The following is a 10,718-nucleotide window of genomic DNA, read 5'->3' on the forward strand; positions in this document are numbered from 1 at the left end:
AACTTACGTTCAGCACTAATGTCAGACAGCACTGGCTCGGTATGAAGCCTGGAATCTCAGAGTTAAAGTTATTTGACATTTTAGCAGAAGTCATTATTACCCTGCAAATCCAATTCCCTTTGCTCGCTTACTGGATGGCACTTATGGGTTCTAATGTCTTTTAGTCTGGCAGAAAAGCTTTGTAAAAACTTTACTTTCCCTTGGCATAGGCTATTAAACAGTCATGATATATGAGACATGAAGCTTATGACACTTGCAGTCCATTCTGGAGTCTATTTATAGTCTCTAGACTGCATAGTGCATGTACACTATAGTCTATAATTACACTTTGACATCCATTGCTGCAAATGTACATATTATTAAACCTTAATACAAGTTTAATAATCATGACTGATTAAAAAAAATAAATACTAGCATGCAGACCATATGTAGTTTACAATGGCAGGCTATTTGCCTTTAATGATAAACTGCCAAGACAATGTTTTAAGGTTTTCCAGTGCAAGATATTGTTTTTTTATCTCACCTCTTTTTCTTAAAGGCATGCTTTCTTCTTTATATCCGCATAAGACTGCCACATAGACGTTTCCCCTTCATTGGTTTGATGGTTTTGGAAGTCTCGGGCCACTTGGAAAGCCTTAAAGTACTGAGTTATAGGCCAGTTTCGCAGCTGCAGTCGTGCAGCCACGTTAGATGGCATTTAGCTCAGCTTGCACATTTGAAATCCAATAGACTGAGACTGTCGTCCTCCCAACATCACGTAAAAGAGAACTTAAGCTCCATCAGCACAAAGTGACTCCATGTGTGTCTGCTTTGACTGTGATGAATTCGTATACCGACATGCAGGAGTATCCAGCTAGGAGGGGTTTCGAGTAAAGCATTTTAAAGAGAGCAGTCCATCATGTCTCCACCATTTGCTGAGGAACACATAATGACATAAAGTCCTAGTTCATAAAAGTGCCATTGGTGCATTACCTATAGAACACCAGTTCTGTAGAAATGCTCTTAATCACTGCATCCATAAGGCGTTTCCTTTTAGCTGTAAGTGTCCAGACAGGAAAGCCTCCTGGGTCACAAGTTGATAAGAGGAGATTTAAAGTGGACACCAATCACAGCTCCAGGAAATATTAAAGGCGCAGTGGTGCTGGTCAGTGCTGAGTGGACGGCTTATCGCTGTACTCACTTTTAGCAATCGCACGACATTAGTGCAGTCCATTTGTCATAAATCATTTGGACAAGTGGATGGAGAACTTTTAAAGTGGTAAACTCAGACACTCTTCTCCCAATCAGCAGTTATGTAAACTCATTTAAATGGCTTGTTCCATTCAGATCAGCTTTATGCCAAGTTAGAGCAACTTGATGTCCTGAGGCAAACACCACAACTGTCAGTAGTTATGGCTTACAGTATGATTACTAAAAAAAAATAGATCAAAAGAGAATCCAGGACATTTTGCAGAAAAGAAGTGTCAGTGTCAGAGTCAGTGTCAGTGTCAGAGTGGACTTTCCTCACAGCCTCTGCAGATACTCCAAACTGCCATTCACTCATAATGCTGTTCAGACAGAGGAAGCTAATGTCAATCACCTAAAGTAATATAATGCAAGAGAACATATATAGCTGCATACATTATTGCGTGTATGCAAATAAACAACATCCGGATGTGTGGATGGATTAGTGAAGCATCCTGCTAGTCAGAGAGCTCGGCTAATTTCAGCAAGCAAACAGCAGCATGTCGGTGCGACGCCTGTCGGGAGACACCTGCAAGTTTAAAGCTAGCACATTAAAAACCTACACCATTCAAGAACAACCTCTTATCTTCAAACGCCCAGTCATGTAAAGAGGATTTACTTTACATTTGTCCCGTCTTTTCTTTGGCTTCGTCTCTGTCAGGCTGGGACTGTAGACTCTCTTACGGCGAGTGCAGCAATTTCTTCTTCTTCTTCTTCAGCAGCAGCAGCAGCATCACCGATTTCGCCTTAGCAACCAGGGGCTGGGTCGCTACTCACCAGCCATGATTGACAGATTCTAACAGCCAATAGGGTGCCACGTTTTTACCCGCTTGCGTAAAACCCAACCAATCGGAAGACGTGTTTCGTTCCTGACTCTCAGTGTGAAAGTTCACAGTAACATGTGGTTAGTTATGGCGGCGCCGTATGCGGTTTGAAGAAGCGGGATGGCAAAAGGGATGTTATTATCACAACTGACTGTTATAACTAACTAACTGCAAGGTACGTGATAATAGAATGAGGCACTGATACATCATGGGTTATAAAAATGAATTCAGTGGTTTTGTTGATATTGTATGAGCTAGATATGACAAAATAGGCTATGTAACGTAAATAAACGTCTTCTGTTGATTGTCATAGATAATTAATTGTTCATTAGCTAGTAGTAGATAATCTTTTTTTTTTTTTTGCATCCATCTATACAGCATCATATCTTTTTGATCATGTTCTGCAGAAACTGGAAAAATGTCGCTGAAAGACACCAGTCAAGGGCAGCCCATGTCCAGAGCCATGATCATGGAAATGCTGTCCAAGAGATTTGAAAAGCTGCCAGACCTTGACAGGTAGGAAGCCTGAACTAGCCCTGCAGCTGCTCTGACCTCTTGGATCATTACCCTGTTATAAATTCTGCCTAATCTGAGTCAGCTCTCTTTCAACAGGAAGCTGTTCGCATATGGCCCGGTTTATTTGGGAGGTAACGCTGGACTGGCGGGCCTGATTGCAAACAGTTTGTATCGGCGTGCACTCAATGTCACTCAAGGACGATTTACTTCCGGTCTTCCCATGTCCGTACTTCCTTTTCTTACAACTGTGGCATTATATAATGCAACTGTCAGCAACCCTTTATTAGCGGGTAAGAGCTTAATGTCAAGGTAAGAAGCAAAGCATAATAAATAACTGTTTGCTGATGATGTTATTTTTTTTGTTTTGTTTTTCTAGGTGATCTCAACTGTCCAACCTGTGCCCTGCTTAGGGGCGCTTTAGTGGGTGTAGCTGGTGGGGGAATATACCCCATTCTGCTGGCATTGCCAGTCAACGCTGGGCTTGCAGCAAGGTGTGTTTATTTTATTCATCTGTTCAGACTGTCTTGCATATTAAGCAGGTGATGATCTCACTCAGGAGTCCACCAGTGGCCCTCTGTCTCAAATAGCAACATTACTGTCATCACACAACATTCTTAACCATGTACAACTAAACATCTAGTGAGTCATGTATGGGCGTTTGCTTTCCTCCCACCTCCCAAAAACACGCTAGTAGGTGTATTTACTCTCAGAAATAAAGGTACCAAACTGTACCTTTCCTTGTCTCTGGGTGGTACCATCAAGGGTGCATCTTTCACATAGCAAAGTACAAGGTGTCCCAAAGGTCCCCATGCATAGGGGAAATTAACACTTTATAGCAAAATGTCTTCCAAAATTTTTCATATTTAATTATTTTTTTAAATAGCTTTTAACAATGCCTTTGACAAAAGAAGAATGTATTGAAATCATTCTTCTGGCTGGATCAGGAAGCTGCTGCAAGGTTGCGATGGACTTTTACAGGAAACAGGGCAAGGACATCACACACAACACTGTTGCCAAACTTATTAACAAATTCAGAAAGACTGGAAGTGTTGTGGAACAACTGAGAAGCAGACATCCACGAACATCTACTGACAAAGGCATAACTGCCTTGGTGCTGGCGTATATAGCCCCCTATGTATGGGAACTTTTGGGACTCCCTATAGTGCAGCTTTCAGAGTAGTGGTCTTTAAATTCCAATTATGCACCTTTAATTATTTTTAAAGGCTTCCAAGTAAAAGATATATACCCATGGTACCACCCAGTAACAAGGAGAGGTAAAGTTTTATTTCGGAGTGATGAGCATATTGATGAATGTTTTAATTTTGATTTGCATGTTACACAATCTGGGAGGCATGGTGAGTAGCATTGCTGTCTCTTAGCTCCAGGGTTTCCAGTTCGAACATGAGCTGGAGTTACTGTCTGTGTGGAGTTTCTGAACATGTTCTCCCTGTGACTGTGTAGGTTTACTCCCACTGTTCAAAAACATTCCAGTAGATGATTGGCTAAACTAAATTGCACCGAGTTGTGAATGAGTGTGAATGTGTATGTTCATGGTGCCCTGTGATGGACTGGCATGCCACCTTTTACCCAGTGCTTCCAGGACAGGTTCCACATCCACCGCAACACTGTCCAGGACAGAGTGGTTACTGAAGATGCGTTAACAAATGTATGGCATAATTCATATTAAGTACATCTTTATTTGACTTGCAGGTACAGCAGTGCTCCAATGCCAGAGAAGGGGAACATGTTCCGCTTCTGGATGACCCTGAGCAAGCCCATTGTGAGGAAAATGTATGCTGTACTATTACTACAGACACTGTTTGGTACATATTTAGGCTCCAAGCACTACGAGATCTATCTAAAGATGCTTAAATTGTCAGAATCAGACAGTGAGGACCTGCATGACTAAGCCAACGTTTTACTTAAAAGAAAATGCACAATATATACCTGCTGTTTTGTTTTGTTTTTCATAAGACTTTCAAATTCCAGTCTTACATTGTATCTAGAGAACAAACTTTAAACTATCCTGTTTTTTTTTAGCTTTCAATACAAGCTATTAAAGCCTAATGCACTGGGTTGAATGTGCAATCTCATCATTTCCCCATCAATATACACACCTAATTAACAGCAAGTCCAAGAATAGATGTAATTGTAGACCGCTGTATTTAATAATGCAGATGGCTCATAGTGGGAACTTCAGAACTACATTTATAGATCAAAAGATGCAAGACAGGATTTGAAATTTTGTGAATTCATTATAAATCTTTCTTCTCTACTGTCCTGTAACCTGCTGCTGTTTTCTAAAATGCATCATCATAGCTGTGAATGAATCTTTGTATTATATATATAAAAAAAAATCTAAATTCTACTACCAAATATTCCCAATTTGTATGAAAGCCTAAACAAATAAAATTAAGATTTTTTTAATGATAAATTTACCTATATTAATCTAAATTTACTTTATTTTTTTACTTAATCTCTGTACCTAGTGGTTTATTATTAAGTCTGTACTAATAATCTATAGTTTTAAATATTTTTCTTGTAAACCAATTAACCTGAATATAAGGCCATTAAGATACAGCAAAAACACTGATGTAATGCACACTTGCTAAGCTGCAGTCAGTGCGCATCAGTCTCTAAACATTACCAATACTGTCCACTACAAATGTGCAGATAACTTTCACATAACATCACAGAAGCTTCAAAGCATCATCAACCTTAATATTTAATCATTAAGTAATTTTTAAAAAGGACAACTGTCTAAAGTCTGATACTTTGGACAAATCCAAAGGAGAATCTTGTGTCCTTCACAGCAAAGGCACTCCCATATTTAGGAGTAAGAATTACCTAAAAGTAAAATGATTTTAAAAAACATGGATAAAACTCTCATACCCACTGGGAAACATTGTGATGTAGTGTAATCATTCTCATCAAGGATTACAAATCTTGAGTATGCAAAGTGATATGTGTGTGGGGAAAAATGTCCACAACAGTGGATTTTGACATTTCACCTCTAGTACTGACCATGCAACAGACATGTTAGGTTCATATGCTCTGTGGTGCACTATCACTACCAAAGCACTGGCTGTATTTTATATACACAGGCTTAATGTATTACATCATTGGTTTCACACTACAAGCCAATGGCCACGTTTCCGATCTGTATATCTGAACACTCTCAATAAGGGTTTATTATTCTATAGGAAATTTTGTTTTTTATATATATATATATATATGCACTGAATGAAATTATAGCACTGATGTTTGGACTAGCAATCCATTTTTAAACAAATTTCATTCAGCTTTATAACACCTTTCTAAATCCATTTGAAAATTCTTGAAATGCCCTTAAATACTTTTGCAACTGCAAAAAAAAAAAACAAAAAAAAGCAACATGTAGAAAAATACTAAACTATAGCTTTAACACCATTTTGAACTGTCGAGAACAAAGAGGGAACCACTGCCACAAAGTGCAAAAGTGGAGATTTAACATTTTGCTTTCACATATACAGTGCTTCTGTATGTTTAAGCCCTGTATTTTTCTCCTCAGTGTGTTTCACTTAAACAGGTGAATCACACTTGGATGCGGACCAAAATAACTAGTCCGAGAGTGTAAACAGAGCAGTCTGGTTTCAAGCAAACTGTAATGCAGTTTGATTGCAGTGAGAAATCCATTAAACTCAGAATAGACCAAACTGCAGAAAGTGAACCAAACATGCTGTGTATTTTTGTTGCATGTAGCACATTTTTGTAGATGCAAGCTGCCAAACTAACTCATGAGGAGCAATTTGTTCCAAAGGACAAAGCTGTACCACAACAGACATAGGTTCTGGATATATGGACCAACAAACAAAATGAGAAATTCTGGATGTGACACTACACATTTTTAACTAGTTATTTATATAATTGATTAATTTTTATAGTTTTGCTTTATATACACTATACATGCTCAGGTGACTTGTAATTTCTACATCTCCTTCCATTGCTATATTTGACCAAGAAATTAAATAATTGTACGTGTTTTCATCCCTACACACTGCTTAGCTAATTTTTGCTTATTGGTTCGTTTAATAAAATGCTGTATCAAACCAAACTGCAAAACGAAAAAGTATCAATTTCACTCTAATTCATACTCTACAGTCTACAGGCTAATGGGTGTGAAAGCCTTTCCCTCGGTCTGGACCATCACAAGCTCTTTGTAAGCAAGGTTCCCCTCCCTCCATAACCCACGTGGCATAAAGGGCACATAGCATGTTGTCATGGAAAAGGTTTGTGGTTTGCGGTCCCTTAAATTTCAACATTACCACTTATTACCACTCTTTATCCACTTAGAAAAGAGGGAGGATAACACTTGAGGAGAATGAAGAAACTGCTGTTTAAAAAGAGAAGAGGAGAATGGTTAATAAAGTTCAAAGTAACAAAACAATGTACATTACACAAAAGAGTTGAAAAAAATAAGATTTATTTGCAGATACTGACTCAAAATCCTAAACAGTCTTTCGATTTCAAATACATTGACTTATATACAATGCACTTCTTAACAAAATACAATCACACTTTCCCAAAACAAATCATCCATGTTTTCTGTTTGTGAAGATGAAGCTGAAGCGCTTCTTTAACACACAGTTTGCTGCAATGGTTTGCTGGTAGGCACAAACGGCCAGGAGCGTTAACTCCTGATACACTGATACTAGAATAGTGCATTTTTTTTTATATCAAACAAAATGCAACATGATGGAGTACCAGTAAAAGCTTTAACTTACACTGCTTCTTGTACTACCTTTTTTAATTTACCAGGCCATGTTGCAAGCTGCTGGTCCCGTTTCTTCAGCTTTCCCCACAGCAAATCCACTTTAGCATAAAAAAAAATAAGGGGCTCCATGAAAAATGTTCTTCAGGAAAGCAGTGACATTTCACAAAGGGCTTCATTTGAACAAAAAGGATAGCTGGAATTGTTCAAGTAGCTCTTCAGCCATGCCAATTACACTATTGTCTGTATACCATACACCCTTTGTGAAACACCACCTATTTACATCATTTTAAAACAATTTACAGTAAGTACTAATTAGCCCTCTATAGTGTTGACAAGAGCTAACTACTGCATGCGTCATAAGCATGTTCCAAAGTATTGAATTAAACAAATCTTCAATTAGCTTCAATTACAGGAAAGCTTATTTACAAGTTCATATTGTGCATAATGTGCCGTGACACTGCAGCACATCTCAGGAGAAACTCATTTCTGTGCAGTCTTCAACATCTTGATCCTTACCATAGGTTCCGGTAGTCATGGATGCTCTGAGATCCAGTCACCCCACATGGCAGACCAAGCACCTAGAAGAAAACTGTCAACAAGTTTAGCAGTAACTTGTATTGAAATCAGTTTCTATATACATGCCATGTCTCTATTTGTACAGTTAATTTGTCATTTGACAACTACTGTTGTGATGTCCGACACGCTGCTCATTACATTAGTTCAGTCTCAGGAAAACGCTGAAAAGGCAAAATACTTGACCCTACATTTTGAGTGATGAGCTTGCACTCTCTGCACACTTAGTGCAGAACTCCACAGAGACGTGGTCTTTGTCCACATGCAGACAGACCCCGCCTGCTGCATCCTTGTCCTCCACCTTCACTTTCTTCCTCGGCATGGCATAATCGTGGTCGTTCTCGCTGGGCTCCTGGAAAAGCGAGGTAGAGAATTTCATGCCGTTCACACCGCTCAATCTAGACAACAGCTGCGCCAACATGCTCTCATTGGCCAACACAGCTCTCAAGTACCTAGTCTCGTTTTCAAGTTCTTCCACTCTTTTGTTCAGGCTGCTGTTTTCCTGCTTGAGAAGCCGGTTTTCGGATGTCAGAGATCCAACGCGCTGCTCTAAGCCATTCAAATACTCTTTCTTCTTCAGCCGGTTCAATCTTGCCGCCAGGGCATTCTTATTGATGTTGCGCCCAGAGAGGTCTTGTAGTTTCTGCCTCCGGGTTGCACCTCTGCTGTGGGATATGCTCACATCAGTTTCCTGATCGGTCTTGTCTTCTGCACTTAAACCTAGATCTTGCACTCCGATGCCTTGGAAAGGAGAGAGCACATCATCTTCTAAAGCCCAGTTGAAATCAGAGGTAAAGAGCTCGTCTAGTCCCCAGTCATTTGAATCACTTTCTGGTGAGGAGTGCTTGATTGCACTTTCAGAATCGATTTTTAAGGCACGGTCACATTCCTCAGAAGGACCTGAGCACATGACGTCCACGCCTTTACTCGCAAGTCTTCCTCTTTTTCTGGTTACCATTAGGGATTCCTGATTGCTCCGGTGAATTCCGGCCCTCTGCAGAACTCTAGTCTGAAAAGACCAAAAAAAAATAAAAAAAAATATTTAGTCACTAACCACGTTAATGTTTATATATTGAATGCACATGTCTGACAGCTGTGGTTTGTAGAATGAATTGGTATTAAGTTAACTAAATACGAGCTATTGTACTATTAACAACGCCTCATTAACTGGCCACTATGGCTTCCAGCTAGCACACAAAGTTTAGAGGCCTGAAGCGGCAAAGAACTGTAAATAACACACGAAATAAACCCGCACATAACGCAAGTTTCATTATCAGCACTGCACTTTGCCAATATTTCCAGACAACACTGAGCTATAACGGAATTTTGTGGCGATAAGGTAATTAGCTTATAGCTAGCAACGTCTTTCTCAAGCCGCAACAATAGCTAGCCGGATTTGTCTGATAACTAACAACTTAACCATACATTTCCATACTAATTCATAAGAAACTTATACAAACAGTAGAACAGTGCGATGTTGTAATTAATTAAGCAACAAACTGGCCACCTTAGATAGCCGGCTAGTTGTTTACGCTAGCATTGTTACTGTAGGCCGCGTGCTGACGCCATATTGGAGTGATGCAGCATTTTTTAACCGAGAGCACGAACTGGTCAACAGACCATTTATTACACTTCACTCATGTACTCACCTTCAACGCTATATCCCAAGTTCTTCAAATTGTAGTCAAAAAAAAAAAAAGAAATCTCAAAACACCGCGCCCTTTTGTAAGAAAGCTAAAACAACAAAAACTCCGGCCCCACAACTGCAGCAGTGGCGATGCTCCAACCACGACGGAGCAACAACGCGATGTGTGCGCACGGGCCTGAAATGGCGCGATAGGAAGTCTCGCGAGACTTAAATACCGCGAGTTGACGCGAGATTCTCGCAGGTTGTCTACAGAGCCCCGCTTGTTTCAAAGTCATTCGTCTGTCTAATAATAAAAATCTAAAATATTAAAACTTTTAAAAAAATTATAGTAATATATATTCATAAAACTTTGATTACAATTTTTACTCATGTATTGTTTGTTTTCCCCCCGTTCTCGCGTTAATGCCTGTGGTGACGCATTAAGCAGGGATGTTCCAGCAGCGGTCTGTAGCAGTAAACATTAAAATATTAAAATTAACCTTGTATAAACTTAACTCTGTACAGAAGTTCATTAAGTCTCGATGTTTCGGCTCAAATCTCATGTTCAGGTAGTTTAGTTGTTTACTTTAAATGTTTTTTATTACAGTTTTATTAGAAACAGGCCAGTAGTATACACAGCCCACAATCAGTCAAATGTACACTGTAAGAATGCAGAAACATTGTTTACACTGAAAGGTGGCTTCAAGGAAGCTGAGATTTCAACGTCTGGTCCATCAGCAGGAAAAAATCAGTGATTATGACTTTTTAGTGTTGTCGGCTCTCCATAAGATGTCGCTGTTTTCTCTTGTATTCTGTAAAACCTGTTTGAGCTGTGCTGTTTTATGTATTATAAACGCGCCAGCATTACACTGTTACACCCTGTACTGCAGACTTCAGACTTTCCCCCTGAGCTCAACTTCCCAGTTTCTGGAGAACTGAGAAAATAAGAAAAACTTCTGCCTAAAATGTGTCATTCTGCCACACAGAGATGTTCAAAGTGTGGTCCTTTCGGCTGTCCATTTGTATCTTATACTGTTTGGAAAAGAAGACATGATTTCAGTTTTAATGAGTCTTCTTCTTCACAGATGTTTATAGCTTTTAACACACCATGTAAATGAAGACATCTCAATATGTTAGTGCAGTCAGACCACATCAGCAGGTTTGTTCCCATTACACAGCCTTCACAGGCCAATGTTTTTAT

General features: G+C 39.4%; 3 protein-coding genes across 29 annotated transcripts in view; 1 reads left to right on the plus strand and 2 right to left on the minus strand.

Annotated features, from left to right (window-relative positions):
- dlg2 (discs, large homolog 2 (Drosophila)) overlaps positions 1 to 2,022 on the minus strand; it is a 229,147-nt gene extending 227,125 nt beyond the window's left edge. For 9 of the 25 annotated variants that reach the window (XM_026941651.3, XM_026941652.3, XM_026941643.3 and 6 more), the window contains exon 1: positions 524 to 2,017. In XM_026941651.3, coding sequence (XP_026797452.2) covers positions 524 to 542 — 19 coding nt within the window. In that variant the 5' untranslated portion in view covers positions 543 to 2,017. Of the gene's footprint in view, positions 1 to 523 lie in introns of all 25 variants that reach the window. The other 16 variants (XM_026941645.3, XM_026941655.3, XM_026941644.3 and 13 more) reach the window with 4 other exon arrangements.
- A 48-nt stretch (positions 2,023 to 2,070) lies between these two features.
- Positions 2,071 to 4,640, plus strand: tmem126a (transmembrane protein 126A). Its single transcript, XM_026941670.3, has 5 exons — positions 2,071 to 2,223; positions 2,456 to 2,564; positions 2,661 to 2,854; positions 2,941 to 3,055; positions 4,275 to 4,640. The coding sequence occupies exons 2-5, from the start codon at positions 2,467 to 2,469 to the stop codon at positions 4,471 to 4,473; spliced, it is 606 nt and encodes a 201-aa protein (XP_026797471.1). The 5' UTR covers positions 2,071 to 2,223; positions 2,456 to 2,466; the 3' UTR covers positions 4,474 to 4,640.
- A 2,369-nt stretch (positions 4,641 to 7,009) lies between these two features.
- On the minus strand, positions 7,010 to 9,720 carry crebzf (CREB/ATF bZIP transcription factor). 3 transcript variants are annotated; one of them, XM_034312887.2, is made up of 4 exons: positions 9,540 to 9,720; positions 8,082 to 8,899; positions 7,834 to 7,906; positions 7,010 to 7,415 (listed from the first exon to the last, which is right to left on the minus strand). In XM_034312887.2, the coding sequence occupies exons 2-3, from the start codon at positions 8,846 to 8,848 to the stop codon at positions 7,849 to 7,851; spliced, it is 825 nt and encodes a 274-aa protein (XP_034168778.1). In that variant the 5' UTR covers positions 8,849 to 8,899; positions 9,540 to 9,720; the 3' UTR covers positions 7,010 to 7,415; positions 7,834 to 7,848. The 3 variants fall into 3 exon arrangements, 2 of the variants coding, with proteins under 2 accessions (XP_034168778.1, XP_053097231.1); XR_008304474.1 differs by having other exon boundaries at positions 7,834 to 8,899; positions 9,540 to 9,718; XM_053241256.1 differs by having other exon boundaries at positions 7,010 to 7,906.
- Between the last annotated feature and the right edge of the window lie 998 nt (positions 9,721 to 10,718).

Source organism: Pangasianodon hypophthalmus, chromosome 17, assembly GCF_027358585.1.
Source record: "Pangasianodon hypophthalmus isolate fPanHyp1 chromosome 17, fPanHyp1.pri, whole genome shotgun sequence".
In the NCBI taxonomy this organism is placed as follows: Eukaryota; Metazoa; Chordata; class Actinopteri; order Siluriformes; family Pangasiidae; genus Pangasianodon; species Pangasianodon hypophthalmus.